Source organism: Lytechinus variegatus, chromosome 2 (genome assembly GCF_018143015.1).
Source record: "Lytechinus variegatus isolate NC3 chromosome 2, Lvar_3.0, whole genome shotgun sequence".
NCBI classification, from domain to species: Eukaryota; Metazoa; Echinodermata; class Echinoidea; order Temnopleuroida; family Toxopneustidae; genus Lytechinus; species Lytechinus variegatus.
Window position 1 is genome coordinate 14,682,070 of NC_054741.1, and position 25,287 is coordinate 14,707,356.

Genomic DNA, 25,287 nt, shown 5'->3' on the forward strand with positions numbered 1-25,287 from the left:
TTTTTCGTCACCGTGACAGTACCGCGTGTAAAAATACAATACAGCACTGTATCGTCAATCAGACAAGCGCCCTCAACGCTGTTCGAGTAAAGAATTACACCAAATTTGTCCATTGCCGGAATGAAGAAAAAAAAACGGTAGTGGGTGGCTTGTAAATATTTGCCTGGCAGGACTTGGAGTGCATCATGACTTGTCATAATAAAAGGGCATATATTCATTCATTATGATATAAAAGGGCGCCTTCGAACAAATTAATTATTTTGTCATTCACTATTTTGAGGTCCCATGAAAAACTGCACACCTTTCCCTTTAGTGCTAATTTCGACCATGAAGACCTTGGGTACTAAATATAGAAGAAAAAATAAGCAGATCCTTTCCAAGAAAGTCATTGAATAGGCCTATTGGCCGGCGACATGGAGAGTGGTACAAAGTAAATAAACATGAGGATTTAAGCGACCATTGACGTCATTTTCATCTGGAGTACATGAAATCAAACATTTGCAAAACTCTTGATGCACAATTATAGAGTAGGGGAAGGCGAGGTAAGTTGTGACACTTTTCGCATTTTGCATGTTAGAATTAATATGACTAGTAATATTGTAGAAATAAGTACCTTGCCTTTCAATTTGATTCTAGGCAAATGTTTTTCACTTACATATAACTTTCTACCCCCACACCGAAAGTCATCGTGACCTTAAAAAAACGATGTCAAATGGCTCAACTTGCCCCATATATGGGGTAAGTTGTGCCACCGTCTGGGGTAAGTTGAGCCACAAAAACTATGTACAAAATGTATGCGGGAAGAACCAGGATGTCAAATATCATTTAAAGTATTTTCACTTGCTAATTCTCTATAAATACTAACATCTTCTTAAAGTAAAAGAACTGTCATGTGAATTTGCTCCTTTCTGCCTGCATATCAATGGCTTTTTATGTTTTTTAATTTTTTGTTATTATACATCACCATAAGAATTAACATGGCTCAACTTGCCCCATGTTGATTTGGCTTAAATTACCCCAGTCCGAACTTATTGCCATATTTTCACATCCACACATTTCTTATGCATTCATCATGTAAAAAACTATGACAAGAATGAGAATCCATGCCTGGACTAACAATATTGTTCTTATTTTTATAATATATTCAAAGACGTGTGTGGGTAAATAGCACTTATCTATTTCACAACCTTTTTTACTTTTTTGGTTGAAATTTGAATTTTTCCCTCTAAAAAAGTACTTTTTGTTCAAAGTTGGAAATAAAGTGGTTGGGTTAAGGGTTATGCAATGGTCATCAATACATGACACCACCACAATGTCTGACTCATTCATTATTAGCCTGGGGGTGGTGGCTCAACTTGTCCCTATGCTCAACTTACCCCGCCTTCCCCTACTAAATGGGGGGGGGGCAAATATAAAGTTTTTAAAAGTCCGCATTATATATGGTGTCGCAAGCTACTTTTATGCGAGCGAATGGGTCACCTTGAAGAGAGTTCGAGCGATATGGTATAGATGATCATGACGTAATTAGCGTAATCATGTTAATCGTTGCTCATTTTATACCCTTTTGCATTGACTTGTTCTCATTTTGATTTTATTTGATTTTGTTCATTAATTTTTCTTCTGCATAGCAATATTAATGTGCTAACACAAATATAACAAATCAATTTTGACCCAAATAATAGAAATATACATCATGCTGCGGAAGATGGATTTTTATTGAATCAATTAAAGGACAAATCCACCCCAACAAAAACTTGATTTGAATAAAAAGAGAAAAATTCAACAAGCATAACACTGAAAATTTCATTAAAATCGGATGTAAAATTAAGAAAGTTATGATATTTTAAAGTTTCGCTTCATTTCACAAAACAGTTATATGCACATCTCAGTCGGTATGCAAATGAGGGAACAGATGACATCACTAACCACTATTTCTTTTGTATTTTATTATATGAAATATGAAATATTTTGATTTTCTCTTCATTGTCATGTGAAATGAAGTTTCATTCCTCCCTGAACACGCGGAATTCCATTATTTTAACATTTTGTGCTTCAGGCAAGGAGGTCTTAATCATCAAATTTGTAAAAATTAAAATAATGTATAATTCAAACAATAAAAACAAAAGAAATAGTGAGTGAGTGACATCATCGACTCTCTCATTTGGATGTAACTGGCTCGTTCATATAACTATTTTGTTAAAAATAAGCGAAACTTTGAAATGTCATAACTTTTTTTTTTATTTTACATCCGATTTTGATGAAATTTTCAGCATTGTGCTTGTCTGATTTTTCTCTATTGATTCAAATCAACATTTTTCTGAGGTGGACTTGATCTTTAAGAATAATTATGACAATCCCAAACATATAATGCTAAATAATCACACTGATTGAGCAGAGTGGATGAAAAAGAATTAATGAAAGACTACCATTGAATAATAGAATTATAAAAAAAAGCAGTTGCGATGATGAAAAACGAAGACGATGACTTCTTTTGAGTTTGATAATGATGTTTGTCTTTCAAGCGAAATTCATACTTGTGTAAGATTATTTCTTTCTTTCATTGCGTTTAAATTTTGCAGATAATGATCCATGGACACCTGGAGCGCATTTCATCGACAGTTTTCACATCGTTGTCAGATCTGACAACTTTCCACGAATTTGATTGGCTGGGATGCTCACTTCTTATGGTAACTATCGGATAAAATACCCTACAAGTCCTTTCATGAAACGCCCCCCTGGTTATACTTTTTTAGAGACGGCAAAAATGGAGCACCACTTAAAACCTATCCAAACGAAAATACTGATCTTGTTACCCCGAAACACTTTGAAAAAGAGATGTATGAATAAGTAAATAAGATAAACAAAGATAAATAGATTACTAAATAAATAAGACAAAATTAATTGATGAGTTGATGAATTATTCATCCTATAAACAAAACATCAAAACAAGTTGCGCTGACGTGTCATCCCATTCGGGTTTCATTTTGGTGAGGTTGAAACATGTCTATATGCATGATATGTGGGTGGACGTCTCTCATCCCAAAACTGCCAGCATGCATGGTCTAAGAGTAATGTGCTCCCCAGAGTTGAACACTTGAAGAGTTCCAATTATGTTTCCCATGACTGTAAACTAAGACTGTTTGCTCACTTTTGAAATAGGCCTATTGTTTACTAACATGCTATCGGGGGGAGTTCCTCCTCCCCCCTACCCCTCCCCACGCTGTCTTTCTTATCCTATTAACCTCCCCCACATAAAGAAATTGTGAAAATCTTTCGAAAAAAATTTACTCACTTCCAAATTCATGAGTTTGACTAGTCATTCAAACAAGAATATTACTTCCACATACCCCCACCCCCAACCCCCATCAATACGCCCTGTCTAGCCCCCCCCCCCATTCTTCTACAACGCCATCCACAGAGATGTAGATGGGTGCAAAGTCTTTGTTTAGTTAGTGATTCTTGTGCTATCTATAGTCCTATTTACCATTATATTGACTCATGTAATCCCAAGACGCTAGCAGTGTGCCCTATGAGGATAGCTTAACGAAACAAAATTGCCCCTACCAAAATAATATATATATGATAGAACAATTAAGTCTAGAATATCTCTTGCAACGACCGTCTTCCAAATTTCGTGATAACTGTCTTTTACGCGATATTATTTCAAAATAACCTTTTCGCGATAAAAACTTCGCCATAAATTTTCATGTAGTGTTTTGTTTGAAGAAGGTAAATGAATGTTTGATTAATCTTCCATTTACATTTCCATGTTTACATTTCCCCCAGCCTTTGATATTTTCGCGCCATACTTCATCCTCGATCGCAGCTTTCTTCCTGGCTTCTCGACACGACCTCTATCTACACCTTCTTTTTTTACCTCATTATATCCCTCAAACGAAGGGTAAATCTACCCCATTAACAGTTAATTGGACTAAACGAGAAAACGAAAGAAGCATAAAGCTTAAAAGTTTATCAAAATTGGATGTAAAATTATAGAAAAAGTTAACTTTCGCTTATTTTTCACAAAACAGTGTTATATGCACACCACATTGATAAGCAAAATGAGAGAGTTGATGAGAAATATTTAATATTTTTATATTTAAAAAGTCACTTCGTGAATTACAATATACGTTGCAACATTAGCTACTTCGTTTTAAAAGAAATATCAAAACTTTTTTTCACATGAAAAAGATAAGATAATTCATATTACAAAGAGTATGATAATATACAAAAAAATAGTGAGTTGGTGATGTCAAATCTCCTCATTATAGCATACCGACAAGGATGTGCATAATGTGAAATTAGGCGAAAATTTATACGTCATAACTTTCTAATTTACATTTTGATGAATTATTCAGTTTTATGCTAGTTTGAGTTTTTCTGATTTCATTTGAATCATAAAATTGTCTGCTTGAAATTCTGCACTAGTCAACAATTACCCCCCCCCCCCTCCTTCGGTCACATTTTGCTTTATATTGCATGGAGTAGAATGGATTCTAATGGAATTCACTTGAAATAAAAACGATAGTCGATCTGGATTTATTCTAAATCCAACCCACATCATGAGTTTTAACGCCCTTTACAATGATATTGTAGGATTTGAATAGTTAAGTGCATATGAAGGCAAATGTCGTTGACTATGTTATATCAGAAATTATAATAGTTATAGTTTCAAGAAAAAGACATCATAAAAATAAATGATCTGCATAGAGTGAACATCTTACCCTAAACTATGAAAAGTTATGCTGCCCTGACCATTCCATTGTTCTTTCCGTTCTACCCCTTCTTGCAAAGCAGTTTTTAACTGCACTCTAAAAACAAATCAGTCAAAACAAAAAAAAATGACTAGTTAATAGGGTCAGCTAGGTACAAATGTTATTCTAGTCATATTTGACTATTTTGTAGTCGTATTTTACTAGAACAGATTTATTTCTGACTAGAATATAATTCAGAAGTGTGACTAGACATATCAGTTGCACCCAGCTGACTACTGGTCTAATCCATTTGACTGAGTTATTTTGAGAGTATGAAACGTTTGTATATCAATTATTGTAATAGATTTTCAAGGCCTATTCGGGCGTCCCTCATACGAATCAAGTTTACTATTCGAAGCTTGCATTATAATACTACAATAAGAAAAGAAAGTGCTTAGTTTTAATGAAAGACAGTGATATAGTCTTAAATTTCTCAACGAATGGTCGAAGGAAAACACTAAGAAAATACTATTTTGTATACGCAGTAATACTATGCAAATTAGAAATCAAACAAACAATAGTACTATCTTAGTAATCCCTTTGATAGAATACGTAACACTCTAATTTATCTTCTCTCTCTATCTCTCTACCTTTCTTGCGATGTAAATACCACATTCAACCTTACCTCGAACCCATGATGATTTCGATAATGAGTGGAACGATGAACAAAGATGAAACAGTAAAAATTGTTTACTGAAAATAGCAGGCCTATGCCTTATAAAAATTCCCGCCGCGAGAGAAATTTGAAGCCACCATGTTCATCAAATCATAACCAAGGTTAGAATGACTGTACAGCAATGCTTTATCAAATCAAAACAGATTTGAATTGCACACTCAGTTATGAACAAATATATGCTCAACGATCAAGTACTTCTGATTTTTTCCCTTCTTCTTAAAATCTTTGTCTTGTCTCTAACAGAGCGTGATCCGAAGTTCGAAGTGTCTATCATTCTTGTTTTTTGTTCTTGACACGGTCCAAAATACACTATTCAAGTCCAAATGCGGTGACAACACTTGAATGATTATGTTATGGTAATGACTTTTTAATTTCATTATTTGATTTTATCGATTCGGAAATTCCATGTATCCATTCACTGAGGAATAATGTTGCGGGTTTTTCTTTTTTAATATAAAATGAATTCGAAACATTGTTTAGTTTATGATTTATCTGGTTGTACGCTAGCATCGTCACACTGTGATTAATATATTTTCAGTGCATGCATGGGGCAGTGGGACATACAGGGGCGGGGACATCCTTTTGATATATATATATATATATATATATATATATATATATATATATATATATATATATAGGGGCAAAAAATACATTTACCAAGGGTAAGGCCACGTAATCTCTCAAATGTCGTCACAAACAATAACCTGGAGATGGAGAAGTCCCCAAGTTTGGTTGACAAAAGTTTTACGAGGTTTCAAGTCTATAATTAATTGAGTAATAATTAACAATTTTATGAATACGACAGGATCAGACATTGATTATATAGCTTTTATTTTCACAATGACGACCTAAAAGTGACATATTTCATGAGAATAGGTTATTGAGGACTATACCACCCAAACCTATCTTTATGACAATTCTTATTCATCTCCCTTTTCTTCTTCTTAATTTCCTCCTATTTTATTTCATTTTATTAATTTCTTAAATGTTGTAGGGTGATCTTCCACTACCTCCGATCCTGCGTCACCGTCCATGCATGTAACGATGTATCAGTCAAAAAATGTCGTGTTAAACAAAAAAAAGCCTTTTCATCTTATTTCACTAATTTAAAAATTACTTAATTTACGCCGATGTCTCTTTGGAAATACATGATATTGAAAAGTGTCATAAATTCTCATGGGAGGTGGTAGCCAAAATCGTTTCACTGGGTAGCTAATTGTAGAATCGCAGTTTTGTGCATATAATTTATGTTTATTTGGGGGCCATAAATGTTAAAGTTCGTTGATAGTTCAGGAATACTCCGCTCCAGTTCAACAAATATTATCATGTGAATAATGATAACAAATTGAAGATTATTGCTTCGTCATGGTTAATTCCGACACTATTTTAATAAAGCCTATACCAAGATTGCAAATTAGCCTTTGGACAGGTAAAAAAAAAGTGGGAAGGGGATATGCCGCCCTTTCACACGGTAAAAAAATCGTAAATTGAATGACAATTCCAGTGAAAAAAAGGCTAATGACGATTTTTTTTAGCAGGTGTGAAACCAAACTAGAATCACGAACGCGAATCACAATTACGAATTCAAATTCTATTCCGTTGATGAATTACCGAGAATGGTAGAGTAAAATGAAGATAAGGTCGGAAGTTACGACCGTGACAAGATGACAATTACTAGCTATCAGTCACAGTATAAAATGATTCAATATTTACATACCGTATAGCCCATACTTGTCAATTACTGTTATCTACCTGTCAAATCCGTGACAATTAGTAAAAAGACGGGGGCATAGCATGCATGGTCCCGGGATAGAACATAAACTTTACAACCAATACTCATCAAAACATTTAAGATATTTGGTTTCTATAAAATCTTGAAAATCACAAACATGACAAAAGATCCCGTTAGGCGAATTGCCGATTTCGGATACATTTCCAGTTACCATTGTTGCTGTATGCAGTCGCGTGGCTACTCCCCCCCCCCCACACACCCAGGGGCGGCGGAGCGAAGTTTAAAGTGGGGGCACGGGGATAATGGGCACCTTTTCTTTTAAAAACAGGTTCATATGCAGAAATTTTTCACTGGGGGCAGCACGAGTAAACTTTTTTGAAAAAAATTGAAAGCGAGAAAGCAAAGCGACCGAGCTTATCTTTGAGGCGCTTTTGCATTTTGTTACGTGAAAGTGGTGGATTTTGTGCATACTTGGTGAATTTTGTAAAAATATGTAGTGAAAATTTTGAGTTTTCAAAATTTCCGGAGGGGGGGGGGGGCAACTGCCCCTCCCCCCCCCCCCGCTGCGTATGGCCATGATCTTAGGACTCACGAAACTTTAGGCACGTAGGATTATTTTTACAAGTCATTGCTTATGGACTTGCAGAAGGGAGTAGTACGGTGCTAAATAAAGGAACCGGGCGCTCATCAGGCACGAAAAGAGTGGGTTTTTCAGGACAATATCTGATATGAAGAACAGGCACCTATGAGAAGGCAAACAGGTCTTTCTCAGGTGAAAAGGGTACATAACACGTTCGTGGGGGCACATTTGTTAGGTAAAAATGGGCAATGATACGAGAAAGGGCACCTATAAGAAGGCAAAGGTGCACTTGCCAACGGCATAAAACGGGTCCTTCTCAGGTGAAAGGGGGCACAGGACATGTTCGTGAAGGGCACTTTTCGTGTGTAAAATGGGGCAATTATACGAGATATTGCACTTGTACGAGAAAGGGCACTTGGTAACACCTAAAACTGGTCCTCTTCCGATGAAAGGGGCCAAGTAAACGTTCGTGAGTGGGGAGTGGGGCACTGTACCCCACCCCCTATATTTCAAAGTGATCATGTTGGACAATTGTGAAAATGACGGCTGACGAGTGATGGCGCTATTCTCAAGAGTGATTTTGACAACACTGATCACAGTTCGAACATCGGTATTCCTGCCATGCAGCAGCTGTCGAACAAGTTTAATGGATTAATATTGCTTAAGGCACGTGCCTCCTCGAAATGTGTCCCAAACCTAGCATCTTTTGCAAGTAGGATTTTTTCAGGGGAATCTTTCTTTTTTGCTCGTCTGATTTTAGGGGATGAGAGCCTTTTTCTAAAAGTATTCCTTGTCGGGCTTGTCTGGTTTGAAAGATAGTTAGTTGGGGGTCAATTGTGTCCTTTGGGCAGTGGCGTATGGATTAATATTGCTTAAGGCACGTGCCTCCTCGAAATGTGTCCCAAACCTAGCATCTTTTGCAAGTAGGATTTTTTCAGGGGAATCTTTCTTTTTTGCTCGTCTGATTTTAGGGGATGAGAGCCTTTTTCTAAAAGTATTCCTTGTCGGGCTTGTCTGGTTTGAAAGATAGTTAGTTGGGGGTCAATTGTGTCCTTTGGGCAGTGGCGTATGAGCCCAAAATATTGAGGGGCTAGATATGGCATATCGCGTAAAATTAAACCTGTCATCATCGACAACAACAACAACAATATTTCAAAATCAGATATCAACTTTAGCAGATGACTCGAAGTGATTGAGAATCGTGATTAAGTATATACCCAACACTTTCTGGTCACTATTCATAAGTAACCGTCGTATCTGATTCGGACCCCCACCCGACCCCTCCTCCTCTGTCCATGGTTGCTCTACTTACTCTCCCCTGTTCTTTCTTTTTTTAAATCAATGTTTGCATTGAAATAATCCCTTATTTATAACCCTGCTTCTTTTCAGGTATATTTTTTTCATGTCATTTTCAACATTCACCTCCATCACATCTAACGCTTGATTATTTATTTGAGTTATGAAATAGTACACGATCGTTTCATCAAGCTGCTGCTGAGTTAAGTGGAGCATGAGTGGAACAAGCTATTTAATAATAATCCTGGACAGGCCTATCAGGTAGGGAAATTCAAGAGTCTTTTGAGGACACATCTCTTTCATTATTATAAAAAGTAAATGTTTGTGTTTTGTGTCAAACTATTCTTTTCTTTTATGTGATATGGCGCTATCATTTTATTTTAATTTTTTGAGCGCACGTGGAATTTATTCTACTTTTTGTGCGTGATTTTCGCAATAACTTTTTTGTATCATCTCATAGAGCTACGAAATATCTATACATTGGGACAACAAAATCAAATTTGATGAAAAATGGATCTAACCCCTTTTGCAAATGAGCTCTTTGATAATCTTTATATCTTTATTGCAGCACTGCTTTATTGTGATACCAATAAAGTAATATCGAATCGAACAAACAGCATGAAATAAAAATGAAAGAGTATTCATCCGACCTATTCAAATATAATTATAAATATTACTTACTTAATTTTGTGTTATAAAGTGTGTACTTAACACTTGTTCAGATGTTCAAGTTACGTTTAGATATTCAAATGATCAAATACGCACAATCGTTACTAACATGAGATGAGTCGATCCTGTGGGCAGGGGGCGAGCTCCCCCATGAATATACTGGTGGAAAACCAATATATTTGCCCCCTCTAATAATTTTGACAACTTGAAACATTCATAATTATGCGATGTAAACAAATATTGTAAAAAGCATTGGATAGAACTTTAAAACCATTTAACTTAACAAAAAGTAACTATAGTAAGACATATAAAATTGTCAATTTTTCAGTGCGCTTTGCTTGCAAAGCGTGCGGAAAAAGTTGATTTTTTTTTCACTTTCGCCCCCCCCCCCATCGGAAACATGGATCGACGCCCATGGTTATGAACATGTCAAAAGCTCTGTGGTTTAGTACTTCCATAAAATAGAGTTAGCAAATATTTAATTTTAAAAAGAACACCTCTACCTGAAGTAGGCCTTTTGTCCAAAATAAATGCTTTTTGCTCTTGCTATTAAAAAGTGACATAACAAACATTTTTATTTTGGGCATATTCCAAAAGTTCAGATTTTACAACAAGCATGGAATCTCAACAAGCATTCATGTCAACAATAGGTCTATCGACTTATATACCTGTATAAAACTATCACGTGCAGTACCACAAAAAGCATGCAGGGGGCGACTGCACTTACATTTTTTTTCAAGTTAGTAAAAAAAAAGGAGTGGGGAAAGAATGAAATGATAGATAAGAGTATCGAAAAGGGAGGCCTTGGTCCGGTTGTAACCCTATGAAACCAGTATTATTCAAATTGAGAAAAGATACACCACTCTAAAATCACCTCCCACTACCCACACCCCCTTCCTGGTGTTAGTCATAACCATATATGATTATGAAGTTAATCATATTTATGACTGTGAAGTTAATATAAATCTTAGACCTCTAGAACAGTGGCGTATTGTGGGTAACGGCATGGGGGGCACCAGTAACCAGCAACAAAATTGTGTCACTTAGTGAGCGCACGAAGCGCGCTCAGTTGCCAGGTATACCTAATAGAGACATTTTAAGGACACTGCCACTAAACGGATATGTATCTCACTGATCAAATAATGCGAGCGCGAAAGCACAAGCTGAAAATCTTTGATATTCAGACCTAAAAAGCAACATTATAAGCAAATTTTTGTAATTATGTCTCGCTAAACAAACAATGCGTGCGCGAATCGCGAGCTGAAATTTGTGCATAATATGACCCCATACAGGGACATTTAGGACTATATTTTGGGAATCCATTAAGAGTATATAATATCTAACCATAGTCATCTAATGCGAGTGCCAAGCGCTTGCTGATTTTGTTACAATTACATCTAAACACATGAAGCACTTGTAGTCTTTGTAAACATGATTAGTATACGCATCTCACTAATCAAATATTTCGAGCGCGAAGCGCGAGCTGAAAATTTAGAAAATTCAGACCTGAAGAGGTCTGAAGAGACTTGCTTTTAGGAATTCACTAAGACCATAAGTATTTCACTAACCAGATGATGCGAGCGCAAAGTGCGAGCTGAAAATCAGATTAGAAAAGGGGACATTTTAAGGACTGATTTGAAGAATTCATGAAGAGCAGATATACGCTAATGCGAAAGTAAGCACGGACAGGATGTATTTATATGTTTTATGAATGTGGGGCAATCACTTAAAGTATAAGGAGCATAAGTATAAGAAGCATATTTAAGTATAAGAAACATATTTTTCAACATAAACTGTAACTCGACGAAGTGCGAGGAAATATATCTGGTGTATATTGACTTGAAAACGGGAGGTTTTAGTACAACAGGATTACATATCTCGTTAAACAGCAAATGCGAGCACCGGGAAAATGGGCCCTGAGCAAATATGTTTCATAATGTTATGAAAAAATGTTTATGTAATACAACATCATAACATAATTACAATATAACATAATAATGAACAATAATTTCTTCTTTCCCACTACGTTTTTCTTCCTTTCTCCCTCTGTTTCTCCTTTCCCCTTCATTGCGAGCCGATGGGGGGCACCTGCCCTCCATGCCCCCCTCCCCCGTAGTTACGCAACTGCTCTAGAATCTACACAAGAAAAAAAGCTAGTTGTAAAACTCTTGTCTAAAATTTGCATTGTCGCCGAAGTCAGACAAATAATAAATAGAATTTGCAAGCACACTTAACGAGAGTTTTTATGTCCTACTTTCTTCTGTTGATGCAAGCTAAGAATGATATTGATGAAGAAAAGAACAAAGTACATGTTCCAGTTGATTGTAAAGTCATTCGTAACCTACGAGGGGATTTGTGAAAACACCTCCCTGGATGGTGTTTCACCAAGCGAGCTGTCCGTGAGTTACCTACGACTTCATTCATGTTCGAATGGAAACTATTTTTAGGCGTTTTCAAACTTTAAATGAAAGAAAAAATGCAAAAGAGCTGAGAAATAGTTAGAAGTTGGATCCCGGACTTGGATTGAAAGAAAAGAGAAGGGAATATGTCTCACCTTTGCCATTCCTGACGGCGAGTAAGAACACTCCTTGTTCGTTCGCAGCCTTGAGGTTCCTCCTGACCAAGAATCGAATCCCGCTAACATCCTCTTCGCCTTCCATGTTAATAATCCTTATTCTTTCCTAAGACATTAAAGACATTTAAAATCTCTCTTCTTTGATGATTCCATGATGAACATAACAAGGTTCATGCAACAGTTATGACCAGAGTTATGATCCTCGAATGGTTTTGGGGTTAATCAAAAAGGGTTCCTTCTACAGATTTCACTTGAGACTTTTCGTCAAGTTGGAGACTTCCGCAGCAGCATCGCTTTCGTCGTTGCTCTAAGTCAAAAACATGCATCCATCGCCCTACTTTTCTTTTCCCTTGCCATGTATAAAGCTTCGAGACACCGCTGTACATATCTTTGAGTAAAATAATACCTTCTCTCTTTTTGTCCTTTTGTCATGCTCACATTTCGACTGACACACAATCCTATACTGTTTACGTTTGATCTCCGAATTCAGCCCTGTTCGACATCTCCGTCGATTCCCGCTTCTATCCGACCAATATTCTCCTCAAATTCTCCTCTTACAGGCCTCGGAGCCGGGCCAGAAGCAGGGATAACAATCGGGAAGGTTTCCCTCAGAGTTCAGCTGGGTACACTGCTCATATAGACACCATCCTCAAGTCAGTTGTTCCCGAAATCAGGCTGTATTTTCCAGTGTACACAACGCAATTGCAAACCAATTTGATTTGATTCCGAGGGGCGAGGAATGTTTTAATCAAACAAGAAATTACCCTTAAAAGGAACTAAAGTTTATGAGCACAAGGAGAGATTGGCCGTGCTGTCCTCTGTTGAGAATCTATACAACAATGCACCAAATTCAAAGTTCAAATTTTCACGATCCTATGGTACCACGGAACATGCTCCGGTGTCATGCATTCATTTGCCATGATAAAGATTTGTATTTAATCGAGTTGTTGAATTGAAAATCGAACAAATGCAAAACGCTGTTTGAAAGGGTGACAATAAAAAATACACCCTGACAGACCCAAGCGAGCTCCTGAAATATTGACGTCACAATGGTGATTTCACACGAATGTGTATATTGATTGAATGATTTGATTTGCCAAATCACCAAAACATAATACATGCTGTAGCGTCAAAACCATGAGGTTTGAACAGGACAGCCAACGAAACTATAAAGAAAAGAATCGTATAGTTCAATGATGATATTTATAAAGTTCACGTATGATTCTAGTTCGAATAATAGATATCTTTTGGATTATCATTTAAGTGCATTAACGGGTACCCTACTTTAAAAGCCTGCATGTGCATCTATTATTATGATTCATTCAACCATTTTTAGAAAATTTAGGGAGGGTCAAATATGTTTGTATTTAGTAGTTTTTATTCACAACTTCAATTCATGTACAAAATAAAATATATATAACAAATAGAAGTTTAAGTCTTCATAAATTTAACACCATTTTTTTCTTGAATGTTACAATATTTCACAATGTCAGACATCTTCCAATACATAATTATGAATAACATTGATGAGGATAATATGCATTAAGAATCAAATTCTACAATAAATTCAACATATTGATGTTTTTTCCAGTGTAAAATAAAAACATTAAATTTTTGTTTCCAAATAAACAAAAATAAATCATTAATAAAACCTAAAGGAATTGAAGCCATCAGCACATTTAAAAAAAATCTCATCGCTCCGGCCTCTTCACTCAAATAAATTCAATCTCAACAACAAACTCAGCCCTGGACCCTACCCCCCCCCCCCCCGACCCTCCCAAAAACACCCCATCCCCTATCCGGTGGAGAACTGGCTCTGGGCTCCAATAAATGGTCTAATATATGGAATCCATTGATCAGAAAATCATATCGCCTAATATAATAAAAATAGCATGTATGCGGTTAGCAAGCTTGTTCCAACTTCAACAATGTTTTGGAGACACATTTAAGGAGATTGCGAAATTAAATCAATATTAGTCTGTTTTTATCTAAGGCAATGATATAGCTCTTATAAATAATTAATGACAATTATACTACAAGGGATGCTGATTTCAAAATTGCCTTTCGTGAACGGAATTCGGGATGCAGCCAAAGGGGGAGGGGTGATCAGTCTATTATTATTGATGAAGTGGGGGAGGGGAGAGTGGGGGGATGGGAAGGAAAAGCAAGCAAGCTTCAAGCAAGTAAGAAAGAGAATGAGAAAAGTGGTGTCTCGGTCTTGTATCTCTATAATAAACTTATCAATAACTTGAGGAGGAAAAATACTTCTCCTCTGATCTAGTCATATATGTCGTAAAAATGCCTCTCCCTCTTTCCTATTAAAATGCCCCAGTGTCATACCTGAACGGAACCAAGTTTGGTTAAAAACCCGGTTAAAAAGTATTATCAGCACCAAAAATTAAGATTTCAATGTGCGTGTTGAAATGAAATGTAAGTCTCGGGTTAGGGATCAATGCTTTCCGCCTTAGGCCTCGGCCCATATCAAAATATATTCTTTTGAATATGACAATAGAATGTTCTTAGAGGTGATCTGTTAAAATTGCCGATGCTTTGCATCACATTTATGATACATTTATTGATGCTGTTATTGAAAAATCTGTCAGTCGGGAACTCAACGATCCCCCACCTCACGAACAAGCAGCCTATCCCGGCAGCCTATGGCAAAATGTATTCTTGTAATGAAGTCATGTAATCTTCATGATTTCCCCAAAAATACAAACATGGAATATTGATGGGTTTATGTTCCCAATTCGTCCAATTGCCAACTCATCTACTATCATTTGGCCTACCATCAAAATCATCATCGTCATCATCATCATCGTCATCATCGTCATCATCATCATCATCGTCATCATCATTGTCATCATCATCGTCGTCATCATCATCACCATCATTTATTATTATATTTATTATTATTATATCATGATTTGGTAGGGACCCTCCATGTCATCAAATCTATAAAACTTGAAGTATTTGATATTTCTTCAAATAAAATTGTTGGATAAATTTGGCCTTTAAAATGCAACATGGACAACACAAAACAAGTTTCAAAGTATTAAAGTATCAAATCAGTTTTATTTTCGCATGTATCTTACACAATTCAATGAAAATAGAAACTCACACTATGACATAATGATGCAAAACTACCCATAATGCCTCACTACAGCTCAAGTATGAATATTCATACTTTGGGAGAATTAAAGTTCTTTGGCCACTGAAAAAAAAACTCAAAAGGGTGATGTCTTCAAATTATCTATATTACTGGTGTTTATGATTAATCCTAATTCTATACATGTATCTACACTCTAAAATGTGGAATGACAATATAATTCACTTCTTCAAATTTACACCGACACCAAGTCAACATTTGCTGTTGACATGATGCTGAACATTGCATTGTCCTGCAAATTTAATTTGGTTTATTATACTTTTCATCATTTTATGATGGCAACATCAGGCCCAAAGAACAATCTAAAAAAAAATTGTTAAGTTACAAGTCGGTAGGGTATTAAAAAGTACAAAGGGAGCAACCTTCGATCTCTATACATTTTAAGAGCTAATATGGGGCCCAAAGGAAGGAAGGGAGTATTTCTTATTCACATTTGAACACTCATGGCAGACCATGTGGGTGGTTCAATGCAGCAGATTATAACACACAGAAATAATGGCGGAAAGAAAATTTTTAAGGGGTATGTCGTTATTCATATATTCTGTATATGCGTATTCATACATCCTCTGAAAAAGGGCGTTGTGAGATGATGTCATATACATAAGATCTTTTGCAGATAGTTTGAACTGACCACATGGGTTAAAAGGCAATGGCCATTCCTTTCCAATCGAAAGGATTGCAAGTATGTTATCTGGCAGATGAATCAGTGATTTTTAATTTAATCTTACACAAAATCCCTTCAATCTCTTCAATTCTATCCACTGCTTTTTATTTTTCATGCGCTTTACAAATACAGGTTGAAAAAGAAAAATGAAGGTAGAAGATAACAAAACAAAAATGCGACAATATATACAAACAAATCCATACATAGAAAAGTATGAAACAAACATCAGAGCCAAACACAATTCTTCTTAAGCTGTAGCAGGAATAGCTTTAAATAATTAACGTAAAGAAAAAAAAAGGAAATATACCATCTGATTTTCCCTTACAAAGTACATATATGGCTCTTATAATACAATATTTTATCTACATGTATACCAGAGGCTGCCTTTTTTTCTCACTGTATTGATATTTCATGAAAACCTGGTGAAAGATTTTGGTTAACATTCAGTAGATTCAAGATTTACAGAGATCTGGACATAACTTTTACCCAAAAAGCTAGGTACTGAAAATCAGGCAGAAGATTGTGATGAATTCATATTCCAATAAGAGAGCTAAAAATGCCTGTACCAATGTAATTCACATGAATGAACACAATTTGAAATAGTAAATAAAGAGGTTCCAATTTTTTCTGACTCATGATTTTCATAACAGATCGAGCATGCGATCTTAAAACACAGAGGAGTAATGCCGAAAATTTTGTTTTCAAACAATTTGAAATGTTAGCATTTGTAATGTTGGTTCTTCATTTCAAAAAATCAAATTTCGAAAGGTTAACATTAAATAAATTCAAATAATACAACTTCTAGACGGACTGTCCACAAATCAATAATGCAATGACAAAACAAATTTGATCCATGAACAGAGGATTAAATTTTGAAGAAAAAAATAATTCAAAAGCTGCAAAATGGCACACATTGAATGGGATACATCACTAGATCAGATACCTAGATCAACTGCTGGTAACCAGATAGTCATTCATTAACCAATTTCATTAACTCTTGACAAAGCAGAATTCATCTTACAAACACATTAATACCATGGTATTTAACCCTAAATAGAGCGGGGATGGAAAGGGGGAAACACTATTACAGTAACGTTAATAGTAACTTTGCCTTCTTACAGTAACTACCATGGTAACAATGCTCAACAACCAATCAAAATAAGAAGACTCCATGCAAGTCACCATTGCATAGCAAAGTTACTATAATAGTAGCTTTGATACTGACTCATGGTGACTTTTGAAACCTTTAAACATGTATTACCCTGACATTTCTAAACATTACTATAAATTGCCCCCAAGGCTGTTTGTATTATTACATTCAGACAGCTGGTGGAAATGGTGTACTTCAATACAGGAAATACAATGGATTTCCAATTACAATGAAAAGAAAATATTTTCATGTGTTCTCCCCCTTAGGGGGTGTTGCAAGAACATATTTGCGATCAATTGCAAATACTCTGTTGCAATTTCACAACTGATTAGGTCAATGTTAGTTATAGCAAATCAGATTATACTTCTTATTTCAAGAGCAGATGAGCAATCAATCACAAATTTGCAATTAACTGCAAGACATATGATTGATTTAGGGACCAAAAATAGACTTGCAATTGATCGCAAGTTTCTTGCAACACCCCATTACTATTAGTAACAGAGTGAAAGACGACTTCTAGGACGAATTCAGAAAACAAACCAAAAATATGCAACTAGGCAAAAAGAAAAACAAACCATTCCCTATGAAGAAATCGCTATGTGATTTCAGTCTCCATTTCGGTGTGTAGGACTACAATCACAAAATTTTAAAGGGCATGAGAGGGGGATACCATTCATATGAAGGGCATGAGAGAGAAGATACCGCTCTTATGTAAAAATAGGTAACCAGCACCATACATAATACTTGGCAGAGACATATATAACATGTATATCTCAAACATCAAGACATTTCTAGCTGACAGTTTAACTTTTCTCCTAATTTTTTACAGCACAACAGAATGAATGCCACATAAGAACATCCCATTATCATCACAATTGCATGTGAAACACTTCAGGACCCTGAAACAGAAAGCTTAGCGATGGTTGTATGACTGATTTTTATGATTGATAAAAAACAAGTAACAATCAAAGAAATCAACCCCTAGTTCAATCACTTAGCCTTATATTACACAGCCTTGTGGGTGTTTCATAAAACTGTCCATAAGTTAACAGCGACTACGACTGGTGAACCTTTCTTATGCTCTAATCACCAATTAACATTTAATGGTAAATATCACATACCACAAGGATTATTAGTCATTCTTAAAGTCAACCTTAACTTACAAACAGCTTTATGAAACAGTCCCCAGGATTCTGAGAACGGTTGTACTGCTTATGAGATACTGTATGTCTTATTTCATTCTTAATCTCTACATATAATTTCTCTGTATCGAGATAATTCATACATTACTGGAAATATAGTAATATACCTATTTTTAAAAAGGAGCAGAATAAAGACATGCTCCAAATTTTATAACTCTCATTTCAAGGGCAAACACAAGAATGAAGACAAGACAAAATTAATAAGTACAAGTTGTAAAATTTGAGCATGCCTTAATATTGTGTATCAAATGGCATGTACTCATTTTTGCTTCATTAAAACATGATTTCCTTGAAGAATTAATCAGATTGATAACCTCAAATCTGATTTTTTTTTATTACTACCCTATGAAAAGTCTTTTTTGCGACAATGCAAAACTTGTAGAATGGTTAAGATTTCCTTCTCATACAGAAAACTACGAGTTATAACTGAAACGTAACTTATAGTCTGCACAAGGGCAATCCATAATATGTAAGTCTGATCCCCCATATGTGAGATCTTCCTTAAATTATGTGTCTCTTATTTACAGTTCTAATGAAATTATGTAATGTGCTCAAATTATCATAAATTGAGCAGTTTAGGAAGTAAGAATGGGGGAAACTGGGATTTGGGTGCATAAAAAGGTTATTTTTTATGGAATGCCATAAGTTGAAATTTCTGTGCATCATACAAGTTGTGAATGCTGTTTGTCTATGTACTGTAAATTGACAATTTTGTATGCTTGAAGCTTACCATATGTATTAGCGTGAGTGGAGCACTTCTCAACATTATTTAAAAGTGTGATAATTTTGCTGAGGTTTGTTGGAGCAATCCAAACAAGAATTATGGCACAAGGAGCTTGTTTACCAAATTTCAACCATACTACATGAACAACAAGTTATATCTATCGTCTCCTCCCACGGCTACGACTCCTGCTTCTCCTCCCCCTACTCAATGATCTTTCCCTGGGCCGGGGGCGCTCTCTATCTCGTCTCATCCGATCGTCCCGGCTTTTATCTCTTACATCCTTCAATCGGTCGTCCTGTGTCATCCTGCGTGCTTCTCTCTGCACAGCCAGCTTGGCCTTTGTTTTCTCACGCTCTAAAGCCTGCCAACAGGAAACGAGTTCAAAATACACATTTTATTTATGAAATTTTCATTGTGGAAATTACAGACGGACAGATTTTGATTCAACGAATATTTCAAATCGGGGCTTTAGTTTATCCAAGGCCACCAAGGCTATGGCAACGATGGTCCCTTTGACTAGCTTTGGAGATTTTTTGGTGCTTTTTTTTAAATTCCATTTGTGCTGTAATATAAAAAGGTACCCTATGTAAAAGTGACATGGCCCTGATGTTATAAGACTCTAAGGCCTGTAAATCGTACTCCAGTATGGCACTTTGAATAAAATCAAGTTTCCATAAATTAACCTTTTCTGTAATAATTGAATGATTGCATGTCAAAGCTTTTTTTTTCAGGCAAGATTGTAAAAAGCATGATTTTCCTCTTCCATATCAAATTTCTGAGATTCCAGGAAATTCTACTAAGACACTCACCTGCCTGTGAACTTTGGAGGTGAACTGAAAATGACTACAAATACTAATGCACAATTTCATTTCATTTCAAAAATGTTTAATTGGGCAAAATCACTTTTTAAAAATAGCAACAACAAAAATCATCTAAGCTATGAACACTGATTTTTGTGTGAGTGTGCTGTTTGAAAAGTTAAAGAGAAATTGACTGAAGATTTATGTCCAGTTTGACTCTTTATTAAACTGAAATTAGAAATGACTAAACTGCATGAAGACAGCAAGTCTGAAAACCAGGCTTTGTTGTAATTCTACATCGGGGGGGGGGGGGGCATTAAGAAGGAACTACATACCTGTTCTTCTGTCAGAGGTAACCAGTATATACATGGGGTAGCTTTGGTCTTTCGGAATAAATCATCCAACAATTTGGCAGGAGGTTCATCGACTTCTTTCTCTTCTTTCTTCACTTCTGTTGGATAAGAATGTGCAAATTGATAATTTAGTGACAGGGGTTTACAACATTCATGGCAGATGTGTTCAAAGCCAATTGATTAAAAATATAACAAAAAGAAACATAGCCAGAGCTGGGGGCCTGTATTTTGTTATCAAACATTGCTCTCGGTGACACTTGGGCTACTTGAAACTGGCTAGATGGGGGTAAATGGCTGTGGTATCGCACTTCTTAAGAGCACTGAAAAATTAAGTCAGATGTGTTATCCGACAAAGACTGTTTTATCTGACTCTCATCAGAGAATCAAATTCAAGTAAAACTGTCAGATCTGACAACTTGTCAAGACATAAAATGTTGATGAAAGGCTCTTTTGTACGGTGCAATAATATACTGAATCAGAGGATTACTAACAAAGAAGGGAATATCACATAAGGGATTTTGGTCTGTCCATTCATATCATAAATTTTCAGAAGTAGGTATATAAAGACTTCTATTTCACATTCTTTCTGCTTATTTTGTCTTCTCATAAGTGGAGTTCAGCCATGAACAATGCCAACAAACATTAACCATTCCTTAGACACAAATTAATGGTGCTGCTAATCATCATAATACAATCACAAACTTTTTTTTCACACAAAAATGAACCTATGAGAATCAAATTTGGCCAATGCGTCTGTGAAAAAAATATGACAAAGACCTAGATAATAGTAAAATCTTGACTGTCAACAAGTCAAGGATTCCTTTTTCAATTTAACCCTATCTAGGCCGGGGTATTTTGGGAGGCCGGGGGGGGGGGACTCCCAGTAAGACCACGCCGAAAATTGGCACGCTGGTTGCCTGGAGCATAATCTACAAGATTGTATAGTAATTTATTTCATGCGAATCGCTATTAAGTGATTATGCTAATTTATGCGTAATTAGTATGCGAAATCATACTTTTCCCTTTAACTCCCTAAAAAAAGCTCCAAATGTACTAATTTTTGGTATAGAAACTCTTTGTGGTGTTCTTAGCAAGTGTACATGAAAAAAATTGTGATATCAAATCATTTTCTTATGTATTATATTGTTTTTTGCAATTTCTTATGTATTTCTTTGTTTTTTTGACCTTTTGTTTTTCATTGTTTTTTTTTTATGAAATTTGTTGGGGACTCTTCTGTGATCATAAAAAGCATAAAATGAATACATTTACACTATAAAAACTAAAAATAATCATACATTTATGAATTTTGGTTGAATACACAATTTGCATTGACTTTGTACATGAAATCACGTTTTTGAGCAATTTTCGGTCTGACATGCACTTACATAATGTTGCGTAATTTCGGAACCACGTACCCGGGTGATGCAAAATTGGTCTCAAAAGTTGCGCAAGACTTGAAAGTAAAAAGTCAGCGAGCGGCGCGGTCAAAAAATTTCGCACGACGAAAATATCACGTGATTCGTTGAGGGGGGCCTCCGAGGCCCCCCCCGGCCTAGATAGGGTTAAAAACGATTGATAAACTGACACCTATTTTACCTGGGCTTTTCACACTGGATTCCCTCCCCTCCCCCCAAAAAAAGTTAATATGATCACATGATACCTTCATGTCTGTCTCTCCTCTCCTGTGACCTGGTACGTCTTCTCCTCTCAGGAGGAGACTGGCTCCTTTCCTTGCCCCGGTCCCATTCCCTCTCCTTACGGGCGCGCTCCCTCTCCCTCTCACGCTCCTTTGTCCGTCTCTCCTGCTCCAGGTCCCTCTCCCTGTCCTGGTGGAGGATACGCTCCCTGCGGGCTGCGGTGCTCCGTTCCGGTTCCCTGGCAGGCTCTGCCTTGACTGGCTCCTTCTTGACAACCACACCCATGTGTCTATTTAGCTGCCAATAAAAATTGTGGAGGTGCATTGACCAAATATGAAACAAATGCAGTTAGTTAAAGTTGGAAAAAAAGTTCATCATTATCAAATAAGATTAAGGTTTAGAAAATTACAAAGAAAAATTTACAATGATAAAAAGTCAGGTATTACACTCCACAAGTTTTATCCTGATTCAGGCATAGTTCCCAACAGAGTACTTTGGCATTTGTTTCAGCTTCATTCTATAAAATTGGGTACCCATTTCCTTCACCAGAACGGACTGAGGCAAATACAGAGCATTGAACATTAGAGCCACAACAAGATTTGAACGATGCACCTATGACCTACAGTCCAGAGGAATATCCACTGTACCACGAAACCTCCACAATAATCCAAACTGTAATCTACATCCATGTACCAACTTTGACATTACTTATTCAACAATTTCAAGTCTTTTTACAAGCTTGCAGCTGAAAGTGATTTTAAGGAAAAACCTTCATCTTCCTGGAAAACAGTCATGTAATTTCACGTTGCAAAAATAATTCTGAGAGAAAAATTCTTGTCTGCCAGGGAGCTACTCCAAAAACTAGTTTAACTCCAATTCCAATACAAATAAATGTGAAATTGTCCTAATGTACATCACAATCACTGCTCAAGAGCTCAAGAGTGCTGGCATTTCCAAGTTGATGTGCACAGAATAAATAAAAGACTGAGTGATAAGCAGATGGCAAACAATCTAGCATGTACAATGCGTGTTCAGCATTCACCAATAAGTCACATTTAATTTTTCATTTAGAATGATGAACAAGTCAACAGTTGCACAATCCATCCATGGTTGTATTGTCTCTGATTCATATCTAAAATTTAAGGTCATCCATTATCCTTCAGAATGATCAGCTGTTCAGAATGTTATTGTACACCCACTAACTTAAAAAATAGATATTCATGTTTCCTTTAGTAACTGACACATTTCTATCTGAATTAATTTTATATCAATTTTCTTTGATACAATTTGCATTACTTTAAATTCTCCTTTCTTTATTTTCCCCCCTTTATGTTGGTTAAAGATGTAACAACTGAATTCTTTGTATGATAGAGCTCTGGGTCCTACCTTACAAAGAGTTTTGATTAATCCGATCAACCTCAATAATAGAAATCCATCAATGTCAAATTTCTTCATACTGTAAAATTGCAAATTTCCATTGAAAACAAAGAGTTCATTGAATCGGCAAGACACTGGTCAGGGCTCAATATTAGCAGTGGCCCGGGGCAACCAAAAATGAGAGTAGGGCCACCAAAATTCTGCAAAAGCCCACACTTGGTGGTCCAGTTGGGCTACCAAAGTTTTGATAGCTTGTAATGTTTTCTATTGTTTTAGGGCCACCAAGAATGTGAAAGTGATAATTTTGGTGGACCATTCGGGCCACCAAGAATAAAAGCGAGTGTGGAGCGTTGCATTGGTGCATGCATGAACAGAGCTGCCAACTTTGTGAAAAAAATGATTTTCTTTATTTCTTTTATTCCATTTTCAAGCTTAAAATTCTGAAAAACAATCTCAAAAAACACAATTCTTACAAGTTTCAAAAATCCTACTAAATAAAATAAAATTTTATTACTTGGCAGCACTGCATGAGTATACATCATGTACATCATATTTCAAAAACATTTTGATTGCATAACTCTTTGTAAGACAGGGTATGCAGGTAATGGTGATTGACAATGTCTTACCTCGTTAATATCTGAGAAATCTACACGTAATTTCTTTGGGTTACTGCTAGGCCATGTGGTACCATGAAGGGCTCTGCGGCAAGCCGTGGCTTCATCGGAGCTCTCATACTAGAATAAAAGAATAAATGGCAATAATAAGAATACATCTCATTGGGAGTTGTCTTTATCACATGATTATTGTAATTGATTGAATTATTGGTATTCAAAAATTGAACAGTGGTGACTGAAAGTAAGTGAAAGGGTCAATATCAAAATGTTCATTAGAGTCAGTGTACAATATGATTGCATAACATAATAATGAATAAAATAACTGTATAATACAAAAATAAAAAATCTGCTTGCAGAATAAGCAAAACATGAAAGGGAAAGAAAAAGAGATAAACAGAGAGAAAGAGAAATAAATGGGGAACTTGCATATAAAAACATAAGCCATGCAAGCTGATCATTTAATATGAAATGTGGATATATGCTCATAACTCGCATGACGCAGGCCTTATTTCAATGATCTCGAACGTGGCGTGGGGGGATTGGAAATTGTTAAATTCCCAACATGAAAAAGGCCCAAACGAACTTACAGTTACAAAGCAGTGTGATTTGATATTGTTAATCCAGAAGCCATCTGCAGACAGCGTCCCATATCGGCCAAGCAGCTCCTTGAGTTGAGGTAAGGTGAAAGGTCGCGTCAGGTTGTTGACATGGATGATGTTACTCAGCTCTCGTTTCGAGGGGCTGGGGTCGCGTTCTGAATTCCGGATTGGTTCGTCGATCATCGTACGCACGGCTCTCTTGATCTGGATAACCTTTTTCGCTGTGATTTTTATTAAAGAGAAATGCCAGTAGTTGCAGTAAACACTGATTTCATGAGAAAGTCTGTAAAACCAGGCTTAATTGTCAGTATATCATCGAGGATCTAGATCTGGTAAAGTTACATAAACTGAACTTTGTGAAATCTTGAAATCTACGCTGAAAAATGTTCACACTGAAGATCACCAACACAGATAGGCACACGTGGGACAGTATTATTATTGCTGGAATAAAGACCTGACGGAAGTGACCGAATACGCGCTTATTTTGCTCATTTCTCAGCAATTACACAATTTCTTCCAGAATCCTTTGGCACATATTTTTTATTCATACAAACAGACACTTGGGTGGTCATTATATTAGATTCTGTAAAAAGTCATTTTGAGATCGTTACCAATACTGGAATTTATCTTTAAAGATAAAATTTAGTCCAGGTTTTCCATATGATAATGGAGGAATAATAAAATAAATATATTTGAGAAAGGCTGTTTATAAT

At 36.1% G+C, this 25,287-nt stretch overlaps 2 protein-coding genes across 4 annotated transcripts in view; both read right to left on the reverse strand.

Annotated features, from left to right (window-relative positions):
* Nucleotides 1-13,329, reverse strand: part of LOC121407399 (sodium-dependent noradrenaline transporter-like) — a 50,047-nt gene extending 36,718 nt beyond the window's left edge. Inside the window, exon 1 of one of the 2 annotated variants that reach the window (XM_041598453.1) lies at nt 12,265-13,329. In XM_041598453.1, coding sequence (XP_041454387.1) covers nt 12,265-12,370 — 106 coding nt within the window. In that variant the 5' untranslated portion in view covers nt 12,371-13,329. Of the gene's footprint in view, nt 1-5,379; nt 5,633-12,264 lie in introns of those variants that run through there. The other variant, XM_041598454.1, reaches the window with a different exon arrangement.
* Nucleotides 13,330-17,406: 4,077 nt separating this feature from the next.
* Nucleotides 17,407-25,287, reverse strand: part of LOC121407400 (apoptotic chromatin condensation inducer in the nucleus-like) — a 36,034-nt gene continuing 28,153 nt past the window's right edge. Inside the window, exons 10-14 of one of the 2 annotated variants that reach the window (XM_041598456.1) lie at nt 24,563-24,795; nt 23,988-24,095; nt 22,008-22,281; nt 20,330-20,445; nt 17,407-19,555 (exon numbers count right to left, since the gene is read on the reverse strand). In XM_041598456.1, the coding sequence (XP_041454390.1) occupies nt 19,352-19,555; nt 20,330-20,445; nt 22,008-22,281; nt 23,988-24,095; nt 24,563-24,795 (935 nt within the window). In that variant the 3' untranslated portion in view covers nt 17,407-19,351. Of the gene's footprint in view, nt 19,556-20,329; nt 20,446-22,007; nt 22,282-23,987; nt 24,096-24,562; nt 24,802-25,287 lie in introns of both variants that reach the window. The other variant, XM_041598455.1, reaches the window with a different exon arrangement.